This window comes from Ahaetulla prasina, chromosome 1 (assembly GCF_028640845.1).
Source record: "Ahaetulla prasina isolate Xishuangbanna chromosome 1, ASM2864084v1, whole genome shotgun sequence".
Lineage (NCBI taxonomy): Eukaryota > Metazoa > Chordata > Lepidosauria > Squamata > Colubridae > Ahaetulla > Ahaetulla prasina.
In genome coordinates this window covers 87,079,398-87,102,999 of record NC_080539.1, presented here as the reverse complement: position 1 = coordinate 87,102,999, position 23,602 = coordinate 87,079,398, and the positions used below count along the sequence as shown (strand labels likewise).

The 23,602-nt window shown below is 39.6% G+C and overlaps 2 protein-coding genes and 1 long non-coding RNA gene across 3 annotated transcripts in view; 1 reads left to right on the top strand and 2 right to left on the bottom strand.

The window, feature by feature from the left end:
* LOC131190292 (uncharacterized) overlaps nt 1–23,602 on the bottom strand; it is a 170,883-nt gene that overhangs the window by 86,187 nt on the left and 61,094 nt on the right. The gene's annotated exons all lie outside the window — the stretch shown is intronic.
* On the top strand, nt 639–16,280 carry LOC131190288 (sulfotransferase 6B1-like). Its single transcript, XM_058167542.1, has 9 exons — nt 639–2,421; nt 2,577–2,685; nt 5,006–5,551; nt 6,897–7,042; nt 8,931–9,020; nt 10,065–10,191; nt 12,140–12,234; nt 13,078–13,231; nt 15,371–16,280. The coding sequence occupies exons 3-9, from the start codon at nt 5,356–5,358 to the stop codon at nt 15,499–15,501; spliced, it is 939 nt and encodes a 312-aa protein (XP_058023525.1). The 5' UTR covers nt 639–2,421; nt 2,577–2,685; nt 5,006–5,355; the 3' UTR covers nt 15,502–16,280.
* Nucleotides 9,029–23,537, bottom strand: LOC131190322 (uncharacterized). Its single transcript, XR_009153289.1, has 3 exons — nt 23,375–23,537; nt 21,120–21,219; nt 9,029–9,671 (listed from the first exon to the last, which is right to left on the bottom strand). It is a non-coding gene; the product is annotated as an uncharacterized LOC131190322 (long non-coding RNA).

Below are 23,602 nucleotides of genomic sequence, written 5' to 3'. Positions count from 1 at the left end.
AGTCATATTACCCTCCACCACCAAGCCATGCCCACAGAACTGGTAGTAACAAATTTTACATTTCACCCCTGAGTAAGCAAGCAAGTTAATGTCTGGCAGTAAATACACACACACACACACACACACACACACACACACACCCCGCGAGACTCCCATTTACTCCTGCTGGGGGTGCTGCATTGCAAAACTAATACCATCAGCAGAAAGCAAGACAATGATATTTTGACTATTCAAAATATTCAAAATTTTATTTATTTATTAAATTTCTATACTGCCAGCTCCCCTAAAAGGCAGGGGTGAAATGTAAAATTTGTTACTACTGGTTCTGTGGGCGTGGCTTGGGGCGGGTAATGTGACTGGGTGGGCATGGCCAGCTTTTTTTTTAATTTTAAAAAGCATTTTTTCTACAACCTCTTTGGCCGAAGAAGTTGTAGAAAAAATGCTTTTAAAGGGTTCTGACGATCCCAGCTGAGCTGTGCGATCATCAGAGGCGTTTTAAAAAACTTTTAAAAGCATTTTTTTGGCCGGGAAAAAAAATGGTTTTAACAGTAAAAAACAAAAACAAAAAAACCTCTGATGATCATGCGGCTCAGCTGGGGCGGGGGGGGGGGCAGGGATTTTTGCTACCAGTTCTCCGAACCACCTGCCGACGTCACTACCGAATCGGGTAATCCGGTCCAAACCGGGAGCATTTCACTCCTGCTACAAGGTGACTCTGGGCGGCTACATTTCATACTGTGTCGTGTCCCACTCCTCCTCTGACGGCCGGGTCGGGGAAGTCTGTATCAAACGTGCCTCTGCAGCTCTGCCAAAGTCCTATCAGAGTCCTCAGGGCAGGCAGGAATCCAAGGTGTGACTTCAGCAATCCAGATTAGACTTTGCCTGACTCAGAGAATGCCAGAAAGCAGATCCTTTATATAGGCCATGGGGTGTGGCTCCATGACTCAGCACTTATCCAGGCCTGCCCCTCCCTTCCTTTTGCTGATGTCGCCTCTCCATTCTCCGGAAGCATGGATCTCTCCAGCCTCCAGCTGTTGGTAATTCCAGCCCAGCTGTTGGTAATTCCAGCTCGTGACTGGCTTCATATTTATTTATTTATTTTATTTATTTATTTATTTATTTATTTATTCATATTTATATACCGCCCTATCTCCCTAAGGACTCAGGGCAGTTCACAGGCAAAATAAAAATACATATAGGATACAAAATAAAACATCAGATTAAAAAACTTATTCAACATAGCCCAATAGTTAAAAATAACAATATACACAATAAAACCCAGTTAAAACCCATATAAATTTAAAACCTAGTCCAGTCCTGCGCAGATGAATAAATATGTTTTAAGCTCGCGGCGGAAGGTTCGGAGGTCCGGAAGTTGACGAAGTCCTGGGGGGAGTTCGTTCCAGAGGGTGGGTGCCCCCACAGAGAAGGCCCTTCCCCTGGGTGTCGCCAGACGGCACTGTCTGGCTGACGGCACCCTGAGGAGTCCCTCTCTGTGAGAGCGCACGGGTCGGTGAGAGGTATTCGGTAGCAGCAGGCGGTCCCGTAGGTAACCCGGCCCTATGCCATGGAGCGCTTTGAAGATCGTTACCAAAACCTTCCTCAGGCTCACATGCTGTGGGGGAGGGGTTTAGTTGCTCCGTTTGTCCGGGCATGGTGCCAGGACTGGGGGCTGGAGACATGCCAGGACATTCTTCTGTACTAGCAGTGTCTGGCAGGAGATGAGAAGGGCCCGGCTGTGGAGAGGGGGGCGAGCGAGGCACAACATACTGAAATGTTTTTAAAAATGGAATGTTTTTAGGTTTCTGGCTGAGCAATCCTAGTTTTTACATTTACATGTCAATGTATAATATATATATATATATTTGGTTTTATTTTAATGATACTAGTTTTGTTTCAGAATCCAAAGGAGGCAGCTGCATCTTTCTTCCATTTTGCAAAAGGCATAAACATGAATTCTGACCAGAAAACATGGGATGAGTTCTTTGAAAATGTTATCACTGGAAAAGCTGTGTTTGCTTTATTTTATTTATTTATTTGTCACAACAGTATATATAAGCATAAGCATGAAATAACTATACGATATATAAGCATAATCATAAGTATGTAATAACTATATGAAACTGGATACAATCAAAGAGAACATTAGGCCAGGAACGGTAGGCATGTTGGTTCTCTTATGCAGGCCCCTTACAGACCTCTTTCTTATTGGGGAAAAAAAAAACTTGCTTGAAATAAGGGGGGAAAGCAGATTGCAAAGATGCTTTGACCTTCTTCTTTTGGTCTCCTCTACTCTCCATCTGTCTGTCAAAGAGAAGCACAGTCTTTGAACACTGAAACCTATTTCCATTGCTTCAGTACAAAGCAACAATAGCTTCCAGAAGTGGTTCACCATTGTCTCCTATCTAAGGCTGAGAGAAAGTAAGTAGTCCAAACCTGATACCTAAACTAGTTCTTCAGGTTTCTACCTATCTGGTGTTTCTTGCTTGGAAAGAGACCCACCACACCTTTATGTGCCTAATAAACTTTTGAACTCTGTTTGAACTGAACAAGATTCCCCCCCCCCTTTTTCTAAGCTTTTATTCCTTGCAGCACTGTTGTAACTGTGAAGCTGGTCATGTCACCAAGAAGAGGCTCTAGCTGAAGAAAAACATACAGCTGAATCATTTCCTCCTCCCCTCCCCGGTTTGTACAATTGTTTTGTCATTTTTTTATTTATTCAATTTATACACCAACCCGTCTCATGTTTATTTGTTTCTAGGCAGTTTACAATAAAACAAATAAAACAGGCAAAATATGTCATCTAAGAAACAAAAATAAACATCCCTAAGTAGCCAGGCATAATCTAACAAATCTTCCATACAACCAAAAGATGGGCTTTAACCCATAACCTGGGGCCCACAACTGGGCATAAATCGAAGTTTTTGGGCTTTATGAATGGTGCCACAGCAAAAGAAAAAAAAAAACCTTTCTCCCTCTAGAGTCATCACGGCAGCGTCACGTGATGTATTGGGACTTTTTCCCCTCTTCGCTAAACTGGGCGTGGACGTGGCCAGTGGCCAGATCCAGCTCTGCTGGCTGGGGAATTCTGGGAGTTGAAGTCCTCCAAGCTTAAAGTTGCCAAGGTTGGAGACCACTGATCTAGGCAACAGTACTGGAGCATACTTATTCTTCCAGATCAGGTAGGACAGGTAGAAACACACACACACACACACACACATACACACACACACACTACAATTTTTATATATGTGTGTTACCATCAATGTGTGAAATTTGGCATTTTATAAAATGCCTAAAAAATCTATAGAATGCCAAAAAACCCACATATTTATTAATTATTGTAACTATGGTTTATGATCCAAGTCCTATTACGTGCTGTTTATATGTACATTGTGAGTTTATGCAGTTTATGCATTCCATTCCATTCTATTCCCTAGGCATTTTATGCAATACCAAAAAGCAAACTGTATGAAGTATAAAATGCCATTCTAGCCTTCCCTGTTGAAGCAATTAGGTCATTCCTGATCTTTTTTTTCCCAGTAAGAAACTCCTGTACTTTATTTTGCATTTCTTCTTTCATTTTCATATAGGCCTTTTCAATAAAAGGTTAGAGTTAGGCTTAACCCCAGCCCTTTTCATGACTCTCTTTTCATACTTTGCCTAAATAGTTCTTGTCATTCTGCACAATGCCCAGGTATTATACACAATGCCAAGGGAGCATATATAGCATTTTAAAATAACACAGACATTTCTTACTTTGCCAAAAAATGTCACCCATTCTATAGATTACCTAGGCTTTTTACACAAGGCCAGCTTTTTACACCTTGCCGGTATCTTATATAATTTATTCAATTTTAATATTTCTTCAAGACTTTCAGAGTCATTATAAACAACCAGTACTAACTTGCGAAACTTTGATTCAACTTTGTAGCATGCACAATGATAACAAAAATGGGTGGGTTATGGCAATGGGGCTTGGTCTAAGAAAAGATAGTCCTCGATTTACAACAGTTTCTTTAATGACTGTTCAAAGTTAGACTGGCATTGAAACAAGTGACTCACAACCGTTTTTCATACTTATGACCATTGTAGCATCCCCATAGTCACGTGATCAAAATTTGGATGCTTGACAACTGATTCATACTTATAATGGTCGCAGGGGTTGCCTTTTACAACTTTTTGACAAGCAAAGTCAACAGGGAAGCCAGATTCACTTAACAAACATGTTACTAACTTAACTGCAATGCTTTCTCGTAACAAATCTGTCAAGAAAGGTTGTAAAAGGGGGCAAAACTCACTTAACAAATGTCTCACTTAGCAACAGAAATTTTGGGATTGTGAATTGAGGACTACCTGTATTCTAGCTTTGCAATGGCTAATTACTGCCACCTCTTTTGCTTTGAGAAAGTGTGTCAGGTCTGGAAACCATACCCACCTCACCGCGCAGGACCCCCCCCTCGCGCACTTTCCTCCTCTCTTCCCCCCCCCACCATGCGGAAGAAAGGTGAGGGCGCGAGGGCAAACTAAGACGGGTGGCGGGGGGAGGGGAAGGGCCTGCGCGCGCGGCCCCCTCTTAGAAGGCGCTCTCTTTTCGTGAGGGGCAGCGCGTCTGCGATTTCTCCGGCCGCGTGGCTGCCTCAGGCCTTCCCCTCCTCCTCCTCCTCCTTCCGCGCTTTCTTCGCCCACGCTGGATGGGTTTAGTTCGGCAGCCCTGAGCACAGAGGGCTGGCCGTTAAGGGTGGCGGGGGGGGGGGAAAGGGGGTGAAAAAGGGGGCAGGAGGCGGGAAGCGCTGGCCTGCAGATGTTGTGGGTGTTCCCTTACTGGAGGTGTTTTTGTTTTTTTGTTTTTAAAGAAGAGCCGTTTGGCTGGAATGGTATATAGCAGGGGTTCTCCAACTTTGGTAACTTTAAGCCTGGAGGACTTCAACTCCCAGAATGCCCCAGCCAGCTTTTTTTATGCAGAAGAGGTTTTTCTGGAACCTTGACAAAGTGTTTCTCTCAGATTTTTAGCATGCTGTCCAGCTAGTGTTTCATGAACTCAGGAATTCAATATCCATTTTCAGAGAAAGTTGCTTCAGGTCAGTTATCCCCTTAAGAATATCTTTCTCTCTAACATGTTATCTACTCAATCCAAGTTGGCTACAATTTCATTGGAAAATGTTTTGCAGGAGGAAGGGTTGAATAAACTTTGTTCATAGATTTATTTCATCATAGTTGATTAATAACATGATCTGTTCTTTGAGCTTGTTCTTTGTCATGTGACAGTTGATTTCTCTATAAAAGGATTAACTTCACTTACAAAGCCAAATGAATCTCCAGACTATTCATCTGTGGTCTTAGAATAGCACAATCATGGCTCAACAACAGCTAAGCAAGGTTTTGGATGAAAAGTTGGAAGAAAATGAAAAGATGGCTGTTTCGGAACGGACATTTATGTATGATGGGGTGTTATATCCCACTATGATCTGTTGCCGGGAAACCCTGAAAAGTATTCATAGTTTTAGAGCTCGGGAAGATGATATCATACTAGCATCATACCCCAAAACAGGTAAACATTATAGTTTTGCAAGTAGGTTTTTGCATGTTTGTAGCCATGTTTAATCATTTCTTTAGAGTTTATAACAGTAAGGTAAAGGTTCCCCTCGCACATACGTGCTAGTCATTGCCAACTCTAGGGGGTGGTGCTTATCTCCGTTTCAAAGCCGAAGAGCCAGCGCTGTCCAAAGACGTCTCCGGGGTCATGTGGCCGGCATGACTCAACGCCAAAGATGCACGGAACGCTGTTACCTTCCCATCAAAGGTGGTCCCTATTTTTTCTACTTGTATTTTTACGTGCTTTCAAAACTGCTAGGTTGGCAGAAGCTGGGACAAGTAATGGGAGCTCACCCCATTACACAGCAGCACGATGGATTCGAACCGCTGAGCTGCCAACCTTTTGATCGACAAGCTCAACGTCCTAGCCACTGAGCCATTAAATAAAAAAAGTTGCAGATTCCAAAGCATTACCCATTTGATTGTGATGCAGTTAATAATTTGTCATAATGAAGTTCGTCAATGATTACTATGTCTAAGATGGCATTCTTGATCATCTGTATATTTCAAGAAATACACAGGTCATAATTTTGGCATTTCTGCTTAAAATAATCAACTATATTAACAATTGTTGTTGTTGTTAGTTGCGAAGTCGTGTCCGACCCATCGCGACCCCATGGACAACATTCCTCCAGGCCTTCCTGTCCTCTACCATCCTCTGCAGTCCATTTAAAATCATGAACAATACTGTAATTCTAAAAATGTCAATCACAAATTTTCCAAATCAATCCATGCAATGTATGAAAATATATTTTAAAAACAGTTAGTAAAAGTCATGTCACTGTTTGTGTAGTATTGAAAAATGACTTTATCAGGTTCTTTGGTGGCCAAACATTGGCGTGTTAATAAATTCTGTATTTTGTGGATATACTCCAAAAGAATTACATATAGCACATATCTAGTCAAACTGGATAGTTTTATCTATTCAAGGTTGCAAGGACTTTGATTTTAAGACCATGAATATTTCATGCAATGTAGATTGTAATACTGCTGTATCAGATAGCTTTCTATGTTTCTATATTCTTATTTTAAGAAGACAGTTGATAGTTGCCATTTTTAGTAACAATGCTTAATATTTAGTTACTTGTTTAATACTACCAGTAATTCTTACTCAATAAGTCTACACACTTAAAGATACTGTGCATGCAACAGACACCTGAATTGCACCTGCCTCTCTCTCTCTCTCTCTTTTTGAAGTTTCATGAACAATGTTTATTCCTGCATTTTCTCATGTTTATGTTTTCAAGTCTGATATGGTTGAAATGACCTATGGTCAAGACAACATTTCTGCATTTCTTCAGGTTCAAGCTGGGTTCAGCGGATCTTAATGCAGCTAGAAGTTGCCTCTGGAAAATATGATGAAGACGAGCAGAAGCGAAGGCAGCAAACACTGCAAGAATTATCACTAATTTATTTTCTTGAATCTGGAGAGCCAGGAAAATTTGAGGTTAGAAGTTGGAGAAATATTCAGTAGCTTCTTATCAAGTGGCAGGAAAGTCACATAAAGGATTTAAAAGCTGATGTAGGAAAGAGCATCTCTGTTTTAACAAAGTGAAATTCACTCATTAGGAGAAAAAAACAAACAAACCTAGACAGGTGCCGGAGAGAAACATGGATGTGTGTTTGACGTTGTGTTTTCAGTTTAATCAGCTCACTGCAAAAATGCATTGTAAATCATTGGCACTCTACTAAAAAAAGCAGATTTTGCTAATCTGAACTCTGCCCTTAAATATCATAACATTAATCTATGAGAAATAAGCTAAAGTAGGAACAGGCATCTTTTTTGGAAGTAAGAGCTGCACTTATCTCAGTGTGTATGTGTTGATGGGAAGTGATGATACTTTCACAGACAGCGGCCACAAAGGAGCCACTGTCTGACATCAAGGCCCAAGTCAGCAGAGACAACATTTTTACCTTGGCTGGTTTGTTCTTTTAGATGAATTTCTTCTATCCCAAAGTTTAATCGACCTTATTCAGTGTAATTTCCATTAGAGTAAGGAAAAAAATTTCATCTTTGATTTTCGATGATATGCTACCATGTATCAGTGATAAATACATATCACCCAGTGGTGGGATTCAGCCAGCGATGAAATCTAAAAATTTTCCCTACCGGTTCTGTGGGCGTGGCTTAATTGGTGGGTGTAGCTTGGTGGCTTGGTAGTCAGTGACTGAATGGGCATGGTCAATAATAATAAATAATAAAAATAATAAAATATACAAAACTTGGGAGGCACCGATCTACCTTCTTTAAAAATAGAGGCCCCGGTCTACCAATTGCCTTTTATTAAGAGGGACCGGTCTACCAAGTGCCTTTTTTTTGGCAGGCACTGGTCTACCTTCTTTAAAAATAGAGGCACTGGTCTACTAGCTGCCTACAGCGCTGATCACTGCCCTTTGAAGTGCTGTGGCAGTCATTTAAGGCCGTTTGCAGCTATATCACCACCGAATGCTTCAGGGACAGAGAAGAGGAACAGCGAAGCATGGGCAGTGGGGGGGGGCAGGGATTTTTGCTACCGGTTCTCTGAACTACCTGCCCCCATCGCTACCGGATTGCGCGATCCGGTCCGAACTGGGAGCATTTCACCCCTGGATTCAGCTGATGTAACAACCGGTTCAGTTCGCAAACGGGTGATCCGCGATCCGTGTGCGTGCAGTACATTTGAAAACAGCACCTTCTATTGCAGCTCCAGTGAATAAAACAGCTGAGGGGCAGCAATCTGTGTTGCTGCGCTAATCAGCTGGGCTTCAAACAAAGGAAGCTATAGCGCAGGGGTGGATGGGCCCAGCTGATTGTTGGAGCGAACTGGTTCACTCTCAGCTGATCATCGGAGCTACCGGTATGCCCGAACCAGTCTGAACCAGGAGAATCGCACCGCTGATATCATCACTTCAGAGACTGCTTCATACAGGCTGCATGAAGACAAACAAGTAAAAAGTTAGGGCTTGAATGGAAGATTCAGTCAGAGACTTCAGCTTGTCCTTATTTTAAAAATATTTTCAGTAGCTTTGTATTTTATCATGAATTCTTAGTTCAGCTCGTACCCTCTTTCACAGAGAATTGTAGGGATAAAAAAAACCCAAGCAAATTACTTAAAGAATCTCAGCAGATTGAATGCATTCCCTTAGGAACAGCAAGGATTCTGAGGAGGTTTGACTTGTGCTGTTTCCTCTAGCACAATCACTCCAAACCCCTCTTTGACACCTTCCTCCAGTCCAACACAGCAGTTTATGATGACAAAGTTCAGTGGGACTCATTTTGTTGAGAGGAACTGTGATATCCCTAATTTATATTTGTGTATGATTTTCTTTGCATTACGATTTTAACATTATTAAAGAGGATGGAAAAACTGCCTTCCAGACAAATTATAAAAACACACCTCATCCCTCAAAAGTTGCCCAAGTCTCTTTTTGAACAAAAGGCAAAAGTAAGTACCTTAATTTTCTTGATGTTGAGGTTATATATCATTAGTACATATACCGTGTTTTGCCGAAAATAAGACCCTGTCTTATATTTTTTTGAACCCCGAAATAAGCGCTTGGCCTTATTTTTGGGGAGGTCTTATTATTTTGGGCAGCATGGAGCAAGATGGGGCTTCTCTTGCTATCTTATCTGATTTCCAGCTCTGTCTCCCTAATCCTAACCAGAAGAAATGGTGGGGACTGGCTGCGCATGCAGTTAAAATATTTTCGGGGAGGGCTTATTTTAGTGCATGCGCTCAAAAGCCCGATTGGGCTTATTATCAGGGGATGTCTTATTTTCAGGGAAACACAGTATCATCTATCAATGAGATGTTGTCAAATAAATTTACACAGTAAAATAGGACCACATGCCCAGGATCACATCACGTTTTCATGACCTGAGCAGGCCTGGATGTTAGCAAAACTGTATTTTATTCAGAATAAAAATTGAAACCTTTCTTTTTCTGGTTTTCAAGCAAGCAGGAAAGGTGCATCACTGGACCCCAAAGTTTGACACTTGTTGCCACTGAATGTCATTATTTAGTGTTATGTTAGTATCAGGCAAGTTCGTCACATCAGTGATATCACCAGCCAGAGTTGTTTCAACATGAGATGACCTGCAAATAAATTTAAGAAATAAAATGAATAAATAAATAAAATCTTCACTTAAATATTCAAACTGAGCCATTGTTAAAAATTTCAGGTCAAATATACTGAGCTTTGCTGCTTACAATAGTTTATTTAGGATCTTGGGGAAATGGTTTTGGAAAAATTCTTTTAAAAATACTGTTCTTCTAATCTGGTGGTTTTACCTTTAATCCCCATTCAATTCATTTCCTTATTTCTTTGTTTATTTAATATTTTCTACATATCTCCTCTACAAGGTGACTCTGGGTAACTACATTTGAACTTTCATACTGCAATTTTTTAAAAATGGAATGTTTTCAGGTTTCTGACTCTGGTCTTCTAGATTTTATATTTACATGTCAATATATGATTTTGCCTTAAAGATACTGGTTTTGTTACGGAATCCAAAGGACATAGCAGTATCGTACTTCCACTTTTCCAAAGGCATCAAATTGATTTCTGACCAGGAAACCTGGGATGAGTACTTTGAAGCTTTTATCACTGGAAAAGGTATGCTTGGCTCACTTTCTTCATTGGAAAAAATAAATAAATTATGATTTAAATAAGGGGTGGGAATGGACTGGATAGAGCCCTTGGTCTTATTCTTTTGGTCTCCTGTACCCAGAGATGGGTTTCAGCAGGTTCTGACTAGTTCTGGAGAACCGGTAGTAAAAATTCTGACTGGCCCCGCCCCCATCTGTTCTCTGCCTCCCAAGTTCCAGCTGATTGGGAGGAAATGGGGATTTTACAGTATCCTTCCCCTGCCACACCCACCAAGCCACGCCCACAGAACCAGTAGTAAAAAAATTTGAAATCCACCACTGCCTGTACCCTCCATCTGTCTGTGGATGAGAAGCAAGATCTCTTTGGACAAAGGGCTCTTTTGTTCTGTTTGTCTTTCGATACTGAAACTTATTTCCCTTGCTTCCGGATAAAGCAACATACACTATAAAAAAAAATTGGAATTATACACTCTGAATGAATGGAAAACCATTCACTTCTGGTGAACATGTCACTTTTGGTGAACAGTTGAGGCAATCAAATGAACAGTCATTATTAATAAACAGGGGCTTCAGTGACAAGGAAGCTGTCAAAAAATGTCAAGAGAATGGCTGCAACTATGCAGTGAAATCCTGTATCTTTTAAAAATGTAAAAAAGAAAAAGCAAGTTTTTGACTGAGCGGTCATAAGTTTTTGATTTCTCCTATAGATGCCCCTGTTAGCCAAGCAACCCAACAATTAAAATAATAATAATAAAGTAATAATAATAATAATAATAATAATAATAATAATAATAATAATAATATAAAAAAAATAACAATAACAAAACAACAACAACAACAACAATAATAATACACCAGCGGAACTATAAAAAACTGCACAACTTGGAACATCATACATCTTAAGAAGGTACTTGGTTGATACCTAGGACGCTGACAGCAACCCGTATCAACCATTAGCACCAGTCAATGCTATTTGTGATGCATTTTTGAATGTTCAGTTGACTGAGTTTCATAACATAACAACAGAGTTGGAAGGGACCTTGGAGGCCTTCTAATCCAACCCCCTGCCCAGGCAGGAAACCCTACACCATCTCAGTCAGATGGTTATCCAACATTTTCTTAAAAATTTCCAGTGTTGGAGCATTCACAACTTCTGAAGGCAAGTCGTTCCACTTATTAATTGTTCTAACTGTCAGGAAATTTCTCCTTAGTTCTAAGTTGCTTCTTTCTTTGATCAGTTTCCACCCATTGCTTCTTGTTCTACCCTCAGGTGCTTTGGAGAATAGTTTGACTCCCTCTTCTTTGTGGCAGCCCCTGAGATATTGGAACACAGCTATCATGTCTCCCCTAGTCCTTCTTTTTGTTAAACTAGACATACCCAGTTCCTGCAACCGTTCTTCATATGTTTTAGCCTCCAGTCTCCTAATCATCTTTGTTGCTCTTCTCTGCACTCTTTCTAGAGTCTCAACATCTTTTTTACATCGTGGTGACCAAAACTGGATGCAATATTCCAAATATTCATGTTTAATGAATAAAGTTAACAACAACAATAACAACAACAACAACAACCAATAATTTACATCACTTATGGTATTCAACATTTGTTAATAATCAGAACAATATGTTAAATAGAAAGGGTATAGTAAAAGATCACATTGGAATCAATATAAAACTTTAACGGAAAGAATGAATAGGTGATGGGCAAGTAATTACATTTCTCTAATATTATTTAAAGCAGAATTTCCACATGTCTGATGTTAAAGCAGTATTCTGAATTTCTCATGGAAGAAATATTCAGAGAAGCGTTTTGTTCCATTACTCCAAACTTCGTCTTAAAAGCTTCACACCATTGTTTGTTTGTTTGCTTTGTGGGCTTAACAGCAAAATAAATATTCTCATTATCATTCACTCCGTTATGGATAAGTAATCAGTATGTTCTGCTTAATTCCTATCAGTGGCCTATGGATCTTATTTTGATCATGTTATTGAATGGAACAAGCATCTTGATGACAGCAATATATTTTTTATTACCTATGAGGAGATAAAAGAGGTAAGTGAGGGATCCTTGATGCTGTCTGAAGTTGCTTGTTTTCTTGCAGATATTTCATTACCCAAACATTACCCAAACTCAAATTACCCAAATATCATCAGTGCTAGTAAGGAGTGCTGTTTTCTGTCAGTTTATATTTTGGTCAGTGGTGAAATCTGAACTGGTTTATTACCAATTCACTGGCCATGCATGTGCGCCGCATGCCAAACACATGCTGCACGCACCTGCACAATATGCACCAAATGCGAGCTGCACATGCGCATACGCAGTGCATGCCAAAAGGAGGCTTGGGAAGGTAAGTAGAACAGTGTGTGTGGGTGTGATCAGCTGTCGTGCGCGATCGTGGGAACTTTTTAAAAATCTTTTTAAAAGCATTTTTTACTACCTATTCACCCGAACCGGTTAAAAAAAAAAAAGTTCCGACGATCAGCTGAGCGACACCCGATCGCCTGAACTTTTTTTTTTAAACTTTTTAAAGCATTTTTAACTACCGGTTCTAGTAAAAAAATGCTATTTTTTTTTATTTAGGAACTAAAAATAGGAAATATAACTCAAGGTTTCTGCTTGGTTGCTTTTTGCTATGTAACTGGTAAATATATCAGAAACATTTTCTTTTTAAAGTCAACCTCTGGATCAGCTGATCTACTCTTCCTAATACTTCAATGAAAGAATGAAGACTATGCTTTGTTTCACTTTTTTATTTTTTTTAATTCACACAAGTCCAACCTTCAAATATCAAAAAAAATATTGTGTTACCCGGATCAAGATTTGCAGTAGAAATATTTGAAATGTTTCCAGGGAAGCCTTATTAACTTACATTATATGTATTTTTGGGTTATTCAGAATCCAGCCTCAGCACTGAAAAAAATAGCCAAATTCTTTGATTTATCTGTGACTGAAAAAAAGATTGAGAGCATTGTAAAGGAAACATGTTTTGAAAGCATGAAAGATAATGCAGGAATCTATGGAAAAGTGGGCCAGGTGCTTTTCCGCAAAGGTAACTTGTAATATTTTTAATAATTTTGCCAACAAAACTTAGCAACCCTCTCTAACCTAGTGGCTTCATGGTATGTGGAGTTTCAGCTCCCATATATCCCATCTGCACTACTATTAATCTTCTCATAGTTCCCATCACCAATCTCTTTCCACTTATGACTGTATGACTGTAACTTGTTGCTGGCAATTCTTATGATTTATATTGATATACTGACCATCAATTGTGTTGTAAATGTTGTACCTTGATGAACGTATCTTTTCTTTTATGTACATTGAGAGCATATGCACCAAGACAAATTCCTTGTGTGTCCAATCACACTTGGCCAATAAAATTCTATTACTCAAAGTATTCAAAGTGGTGAAGAAGGGGAACTCAAGTACAAATCAGGAAATACAGGAAGCAAAACTAGGGTATTTTGATGCTTGCTGTTTGATCTGGCTAAAAGAGAGGGCAAATCTCTAAAATAAGAGGCTACTTTATTTAGAAGGTCATGAATTAAGATTTGGATGGCACCATTATCTATGGTATGACAAGGTTAAAGTAAATGTTGATTTTAATAACCATTTTGTTAGGCTTGCCATCCTAAGTGCTCTCTAATAAACTGAGGAACATTAAGATCAAATATTTTTTAAAAAATGGGTAAAGGGGGCACAAAACTAAATCAGAATACCAGCAAATAGCCCGAATCTGCAAGTAGAGAATCAGGAAAGCTAAGGCCCAGAATTAGGGGTGGGCTGCTGGGGGTTCGCAGGGGTTCAGGAGAACTTCTAGCTAAGATTCTGTGCAGTTCAGAGAACCCCCAAATCCCACTCCTGGCTGGGCCAGCCCACCCTGCCCTGCCCCTCCCAGGAGTCCCCACATGGCCCATTTTGGATGCAGATAAATGTAGGGCATGCTCAAGAAGGGTGAAAAACGGGCCTACCAGAAGTTGGGGAAGGCTGGAAGCGGGCCTGCTTCTGTCCTTCAGAGGTCCTCTGGAGCCTGGGGAGGCTGTTTTTACACTCCTGGAAGCTCAAGGAAAGCCTCTGGAGCCCAGGGAAGGTAACTGTCCCCCGGTGCAGGAGGCCAACTAGGCCACACCTACCATGGCCACGCCCACCCAGCAACCGGGCAGAGAACCCCTTACTAAAATTTTTGAAGCCCACCCTTGCCCAGAATGAGCTAAGACTGGCAACCAGTGCTAATAATGCTAATAATAATGATTATAATAACAACAATAATAATAACAATAATAATAAATATTTTTTTCAATATGTAGGAAACAAACAGAAAGTCAAGAAAATGATAGGTCCAGTAATGGGAACAGATGGCAAGAAGGTGACAGGCAGCAGGACAAATCACAATTGCTTAATACCTGTTTTTAAATATGACTTCTCTGCACTGCCATAAGGAATCAGTTAGTCTGTTTAAAGGATTCTTTCTTTTGTATAATAAAGATTTAAACCTCATCAAGTCCTATCTAATAGTCTTCTTGCTAAGTAGAGTCAAATGCTGAAAAAGGGAACAAATCCCATCTTACAAAGTCTGATAGTACCTACAAAAATTGAAATGTCTTAGTTACTCATCCAAAGCAAATAGTTAGGCCAACCTTTTCGAGAGATAAGGCAGGAGGGAGAGATCTCTTCCAAATCTGAGAAATGGAACATTTCCTAAGCATGCATAAAATATCTTTGTTAAAATTAACATTTCATGAACGATGTGGACACCACTTTTTTTTTTTTGTTTACATTTATATCCCGCCCTTCTCCGAAGACTCAGGGCGGCTTACAGTGTATAAGGCAATAGTCTCATTCTATTTGTATATTTTTACAAAGTCAACTTATTGCCCCCCCAACAATCTGGGTCCTCATTTTACCTACCTTATAAAGGATGGAAGGCTGAGTCAAACTTGGGCTGGGCTCGAACCTGCAGTAATTGCAGGCTACTGTGTTCTAATAACAGGCTCTAACAGCCTGAGCTATTCCGGCCCTGCTTGAAGATGTCCCATGGAAGCGTCTTTATTGTGCGATAAAACCCTCTTCTTGCTTTTAGAGGAGTTTTGAAGAATAGTTATTCTTTGGGTTAACTGAAAGACTTTCTCTCCCCTTATCTTCCCACCCTCCACCAACCACTGTTCATTGTTTCTTTTTTCTTTTTTAGGCATAGTAGGTGATTGGAGGTCTGTCTTCTCAGAAAGCCAGAATGAAAAAATGGACAGAAAATTTGAAGAGACTATAGCTAAAACTAAGCTTGGAATGATGTTGAAATATGAGCTGTACTGCAAAAACTGAACTGCTAGAAATCTCTCATGTTCTGATTCTCTGAATAAGGGTAAACATATTTTAATTGTTCAAGAAGAATTGGTAGTGCCTTCCTCAGTCTCCAGATGTGCCAGATATCATTTTCGATAATCCTAACACAGCTATTGGTTGTGTTATATGACGTGTCAAAGATTATAGCAGCTGAAATCCAACAATCTGAAAAAAAAAAGCCGCTTTCAGAACACCATTTACTCTTTTCTCGTCTTTTGGATATTGACATGAAACGGAAGAACTCCTCCAGAATTAATAAAAACCTAGGCTTACCTATAAAATGGAGTTTACTCTCTTAGTCTGCACAAAATTAGTTGATAATTGTTAAAAGATTAAAATGAGTATGAGGTTTCTATTATCCCCACAATAGTATTACTTATAAATTTTAGTTTGCTAAAATTAGTGCAGTAATTCACTCCAAAATTCAAAATCCAACAGAGATAACTTATTGGTTCTAACTCAGGCGTCCCCAACCTGTGGGCCATAGCCCACTACCATTCGCACATGCGCATGCATGGATAACCCAGAAAGGTTGGGGAACTCTGTTCCAACTTATACCAAATGTCCTCTTCTGTACAACCACTAGCACAAAGAAACTGTACAGTCAAGGCTTTCCACAGAGGAAGCAAAGGGAAAGACAGTGTTGATGAAAGAATTTACTCTCCTATTCTGTACAAAATTTGTTGAGCAATTGTTAAAAGACTAAAATGACTAAGAGGCTTTTATTATATTCATAATAAAATTCCTTATAAATTTTAGTTTGCTTTAATACAGTAATTCATTCCAAAATTCAAAATCCATCAGAGATAGCTTCTTGGTTCAGAACTTATACCAAATGAATGTCCTTTCTGTAATGATCACTAACGCAAAGAAATTGTACAGTTAGGGCTGTCCGCAGAGGAGACAAGAAGTGAAAAGAGTATTGCATTGTCATGACAAAAATCCCATCTTTTATATTTGTGATATCATTAGTCACACATATGAAAGAAAAACCAACTTGTGATGCATATTACAACCCTCCTTCCCTCATTTTGACAAAACTCTACACATGCCCTGGCAAACTACAGACACCTTGTGTAGAATGGCCCAGTAACTGTTTACTTAAATAGAATAGAATAGAATAGAATAGAATAGAATAGAATAGAATAGAATAGAATAGAATAAAATAGAATAGAACAGAATTTTTTATTGGCCAAGTGTGATTGGACACATAAGGAATTTGTCTTGGTGCATATGCTCTCAGTGTACATAAAAGAAAAGATACCTTCATCAAAGTACAACACTTACAACACTTAATGATAGTCACTGGGTACAAATAAGCAATCAAGAAACAATCAATTTCAATATAAATCGTAAGGATACAAGCAACAAAGTTACAGTCATACAGTCATAAGTGGAAGGAGATGGGTGATGGGAACCATGAGAAGATTAATAGTAGTGCAGATTTAGTAACTAGTTTGACAGTATTGAGGGAATTATTTGTTTAACAGAGTGATGGCGTTTGGGAAGAAACTGTTCTTGTGTTTAGTTGTTCTGGTGTGCAGTGCTCTATAGTGTCATTTTGAGGAGTTGAAACAGTTTATGTCCAGGATGTGAGGGGTCTGTAAATATTTTCACAGCCCTCTTTTTGACTCGTGCAGGATACAGGTCCTCAATAGAAGGCAGGTTGGTAGCAATCGTTTTTTCTGCAGTTCTAATTATCCTCTGAAGTCTGTCTGTTTTGTTGAGTTGCAGAACCAACCCAGACAGTTATAGAGGTATAGATGACAGACTCAATAATTCCTCCGCAGAACTGTATCAGCATCAAATTTTGATACTTAAAAAGAAATAACATTATCTATTATTTGATTATTCTTATGTGAAAGCCAGCTAAAATACCAATGTCCACTAGCAAACTTTATTCACTTAACTTGTGATTTAGCCAGCCAATTTCTTTGAGATCCCATAGGGCTAACTTTCAGATAGAAATGTGTAGGAATGCAGGCTTATAGTACAATCATATCAACAGACCAATATACACTAAGTCCTTATTCCCCTCTGCTCTGCAATGACGGGACCACACCTGGGGTATTGGACATAGTTCTGAATGTCACACTTCCAGAAGATTAATTGATAGGCTAGAAGGGTCTCAGATGACAGCAACAAAGATGATAAAGGGACTTGAGGACATGTCCTTTGAAAGTAGGCTGAAGAAACCTGGAATGTTTAGTTGGGACAAAAGAAACTGAGAAGGAATATATGGTTTTCAGACTTTTGTTAAAGTTCCATTGTGGACTTAAGCATAATATTATTTTCTGAGTTGTGTAAATGCTTCTTTAACTTTCATTTTGCTCAGCACCATTCTGCTTCAAGTAATAAGCAAAACAGCCAGCAGATGTCACCCTTTTATAGTGTTATGGTATGTTTGTGTTTCTTCAGGAAGAATGAAAGCTGAGTAGGACAACATTTGAATTTCTGATATCAAGAAATAGCAATTAGGAGGAAGAGATACTGTAATTGGGCGATCTCGTTAAGCTTGTATCAATTGTTTCAGATGAGGTGAAAAAAGTCCAATTTAAGTAAATGTATTCTTAAAGGTAAAGGTTCCCTTTGCACATACGTGCTAGTCGTTGCCGACACTAGGGGGCAGTGCTCATCTCCGTTTCAAAGCCGAAGAGCCAGCGCTGTCAGAAGACGTCTCCGTGGTCATGTGGCCGGCATGACTCAATGCCAAAGGCGCACGGAATGCTGTTACCTTCCCACCAAAGGTGGTCCCTATTTTTTCTACTTGCATTTTTACGTGCTTTCGAAACTGCTAGGGTGGCAGAAACTGGGACAAATAACGGGAGCAGCACTAGGGATTCGAACCACTGAGCTGCTGACCTTTCGATCGACAAGCTCAACATCCTAGCCCCTGAGCCACTGCATCCCTAAATGTATTCTTAAGACAGGCTAATTTGCTAATCATTACTCAGTAATCCTCATTGACAATTAATAGAATAGAATAGAATAGAATATTTTTATTTATAGACCGCCCTTCTCCCGAAGGACTCAGGGCGGTGTACAGCCAAGAATAAAATACAGAAAGAAAACAACAATACAAAACTAAAAACAACCCTTAAAAAACCTATTTGATATGGCTACTTATAGATAAAATATTACCCTCTAAAATTTACAAAAAATTTAAAACCCATAAAATCAATTTGATAATTTAAAATTTAAGCGAGTCCAGCAATGAAATTTGTGTATTTAAAAATTTACTTCTGCAATGGTTATTATAGGGTATCCCTTCATAGGACTGATAGAGATAAAAGAACTCATTATACCTATGAAAACCAGCTTTATTTTTTCTATTTGTTATTTTCAATTTATGTTCAGGGGACAACTGTGAATTAAACGATAGAAGAAACAAGATCAAATCTGGCATTAAACACACATACACATACAATCCCATTTTACTCCTGTTGCTGATGTTGCATTGCAAAACCAGCATCATCATCAGAAATGCAAGGAAATGATGTGAATAAACAGTGTTTCTCCTTCCATTGCTAAATCAATGCATGATCTGACTTTTGCTGAAGACCAACCTTTTTAATATTATTCCAAATATGTCTTTGATTAGAAGACTCTTTATAATGGACACAGTTTCCCTCTGCAGTTCCTCCAGAGCACGGGTGTCAAACTTGTGGCGTCACATTACTGTTACTTGACGTTTTGTGACATTTTTCCCATTCGCAGAGCTGGGGTGGTTGTGGCCTACATGTGATGCAACCAGCCCACGTCCCACCACTTTTGACACCCCTGCTCCAGAGATATCTGAGATCTAACTCCACCCACTGTGAAAACCCCAGTGGGATTTGTTATCTCAAAGAAATTGGCTCGTGAAATCACTGATTTAGTGGAGATAGTTTGCTAGTGGACATCAGTACCGTACTTTAGCTGGCTTTCACATAAAAACTTTTGTAATTTAGAAAAAATGTAGAAAACGATTTCCAGGTTTATGGGTAGCCAGGCCACATGCAATTTATACACAACTCAGTTTTGCCATATTATATATATCAATGGTGAAATCTAATTTTTTTACTACCAGTTCTGTGGACGTGGCTTGGTGGGCGTGGCTTGGTGGGCATGGCAGGGGAAGAATACTACAAATTCTCCATTCGCACCCCACTCCATGGGGCGGATACTGCAAAATCCCCATTCCCACCACACTCTGGGACCAACCAGAAGTGATATTTGCCGGTTCTCCAAACTACTCAAAATTCCTGGTATCGGTTCTCCGGAACCTGTCAGAACCTGCTAGATTTTACCCCTGATGTGTGTGTGTGTGTGTGTGTGTGTGTGTGTGTGTGTGTATGTATATGTGCGATGTACTGGTATGGACTCAGGATATCCTTCAGTTGACAGGGCAGAAATCGATTGTGAAGAAGCAGCTTCAGATGATATGAAAATAGTCTACGCATTGGCAGGTAGAAACATTATTTAAGGAAGCTGAAATAGAGAAAAAGAAAATCCCCAGCCATCACCACTTTTCTTCTAGTGGTGTTGTGTGTTTGTGCATTTTTGTGTTCTTTAACAGACCTCCCACAGAAAGATTCTTTGTTTCAAAGCATGCCACCCACATTAGGAATTTTTGGCAAATGCTGTGAATATCTGAATAAAATCAGGCAGCTGCTTTTAATTTTGGCATTCCCTAACACAAAGTCTCCAGCACCATCTTTAGTCCTAAAACAGATCTTAGTCATTAAGGAGCATTAAGGAGGCCAGGAATTTGGCTGTAACACCTAAGCATGTACTTGCATGGATATGCATAAAGAACCATATAGATAGAATGAATGTCATTGGGATTTGTACCACTGGGATTCCTACAGATTATTCTACTTCCTGTTGCTCTGGCATATTGTCCTTTTCTTTCTAAAGAACCAAACCAACTGGTATTAAAGAGGGCAAAGGTGAAATCATTGCTGTGGATCTAACTCAATGATGGCTAACCTTTTTGCCATCACGTGCCAAAAACAGTGGTCGCACGGGGGGGGGGGGTGTTCGCACATGTACGTGACCACACCCATAATTCTATGCACCCCTCCCCCCAGCACGCGACCCCCCCTGCGCTTTCCTGCTTTTGGCATGCAATGGTACAGTGAGCCCAGTAGGCCCATTTTTCACCCTCCGCAGGCTCCAGAGCCTTTCTAGAAGCCTGGAGAGGGTGAAAAATGGGCCTCTCCCCCCGCCCCCGTGGCCCTCCGGAGGCCAGAAACAGCCTGCTTCCCTACTTCCGGTGGGACCAGAAGGCCCGAAAATCAGCTGGCTGGCGCGCACATGTGCGCCTGAGCTGAGCTTGCCTGCCCATCGATACGGCTCTGCATGCCACCTGTGGCATGCGTGCCACAGGTTCGCCATCATGGGTCTAACTGTTAGCACTGGGAAATGTTCATCTGAATTTTTAATTTAGAAAAAGAATGGATCTCATTAGGGTTTTTTTCTCTTGCATTTATGATTTTAAAAAGCTATCTTTTTTTCCTGCAAAGGAGTAGAAAATTTTGGTGAAATAATCATAAGTGACAGATTTTTCACTTTCTTAGATGCACAGACATCAGTAATTGTGTGAGAATACTTACCATACGGTCATCTCACTAAGAGGGTGAATAATCTCCCTGGTCTGCTATATTTCATTTCAGCCCCAACACAGAACAGCTTGAGGGGGCTCTCCCCATAAACCTGTGGGAAATCAGAAAGGATGAAGTCAGGGAAAGCGATCGAGAAAGAGCAGCATGTTCTGTCATTTTACAACTAATGTCAAAAGCACCACCCAAACAAAATCCAAAAGAATTTCTAAACCACTCCGAGGATGAGATTAGAAAACTAGAATTTTCTTCCCTGGGGAAGAAACCTTTGGGAAAATGGGAAGGCAGATTGTATTATGGTTTTTAACTTTAGAAATCAAACATTGGGTGGAGACACTTTCTAAGCAAAGGCATACAATATGATGAATAGATTCATATGTTTGAGAAGGAGTTACAGTTGTTGCTGCATTAAAAAAAAAAACATTCATGAGCTCATATCGGATTTTCTGCAATCTTACTGTCATCTCTTTGAAGAGAAATGATCAGGTTTTTCTGGCAAGGTCCTTCTTTGTGCTTTATTGCACAAAGAAGCAGTCTTTTGCTAAGATATTCACTTTCCCTCAAGAAATGCTGTTCTCTGCAATTTTCCTTAAGGAGAAAATCCAGTAAGCGGGGAAATACATTTAGACTTGAACAGATAGCCAAAGCTGAGCGATGGCTACATTCCAAACATAGGGGATAAATCACATATTTCTAGATGTGTGGTATTCCCCCCCCCCCTTTAGCCATACACACAGAAAATCTCTTTCCATATTTATACTGAAATAATCTGTCAAAGAAACAAATTTGGTTGAGAAATTCCATTGCTCATAACACCACTGATATATTGTATTTACCCGCTACAAATCAACAGAGCATTGCCTGTTCTGCATTATTTTTAGATAAAAAACATTTTGTACTGAAATAACCTTATTATATAGAAGCTGCAGAGCAAAACCAATGCAACTGGGATGTTATTTCAGACACTTCTTTAAAATCTCTTTTTTGTTATTATTATTATTCAGTATTATTAAAATTATGAAATGAGTAGTTCAATAAATATTGAGGAACAAAAGGCAGAGAAAATCTTCAAATGGGCTTGGAAGGCAATTTCTCTAACCAGTGTACAAAATTTTTTTTCCTTAAAAGAAATTTATAATTTTTTACATTGTTTGGAGTAGAATATGAAGATTCAGTTCCATTCCTATTTCACCCCTTCCTGCACAAAGAAATGATGCAAAGGTTGTTTCTATGTTTGAAAGAGTATAAGAATCATTTTTCACATTATACAGTATGTACTATAAGAGCAGGTTGGATTCACTCTGCCAACTTTAATGGATTGAATGGAATTTAAATCATGATTCATAGTCTTGATCAACTATGCATTTTCCACCAAGTGTTTTCAAAATGGGCCAATTCAGAAATAAATTTTGGTCTAATAATCCAAGATATATTAGGCAACTAAAATCCACCTTTCTCCCTACTTGTCACTTCTATTGTATTTAAGACTTTTAAAGAATTCCTTTTATATCCAAATGAGAAAATGTGGTTTAATTTCAATGTATATAAAAAGTTACAAAACCAGAAAAACACCTAGAGGTAGTTCTTGACCTATGATCACAATTGAACCCAACATTTCCATTGCTAAGCAAGGCAGTTGTTCAGTGAGCTTTGCCCCATTTAACAACCTGCCACAGTTGTTAAGTGAATCACTGCAGTTGTCAAGTTAGTAACATAGTTGATACGTGAATGTGGCTTCCCCATTGACTTTGCTGGTCAGAAGGTTGCAAAAGATGATCACGTGGCCCCAGGACACTGCAACTGTCATAAATACATGCCAATTGCCAAGAGTCTGAATTTTGATCACATCAAGGTATTTGTTTAATCCAGTGGTGGGTTCTAACCAGTATTACCACCGGTTCGCTTCGCGCACGCACTTTGCACCAAGACAAATTCCTTGTGTGTCCCATCACACATGGCCAATAATAAAACGTTCCATTCCATTCCATTCCATTCCATTCCATTCCATGCTATTCTATTCCAAAGATGTTTGGAATAGGCAACTGGACTTTCTTGGTTTTTATTTTATTTAATTTTTTAATTTTTTTGAGAATTTAAACTTCTCATTCAAGACACTTTTTCAATAGGGTTGAAAAATATAGGATTCAATAGGGCTCTGCCTGAATGGGAGACCCCTAGGAAATCCCAAGACTGGGAAGAAAGCAATGGAAAATTACTGTTGCTCCCCCCAAAAAACTATCCATTCTTACCTGAACTGACTTGGACTTGAGTTTTACTTTCGACAGCATCACCGATAGCTATAGATCACCGTATATAGATAGGCGAAGCTGTAAGCCACTATAAGTCACTAGCGGGGAAATAACCTACTGTGGAACACTACGTAACATGGAGCTATATGGATTTGAACTTGGTTTCGGCGCACACAACACATCGCGCACCTGTTTAAAGCTGACGCTCCAACTAGCGCTTCCCTGCAC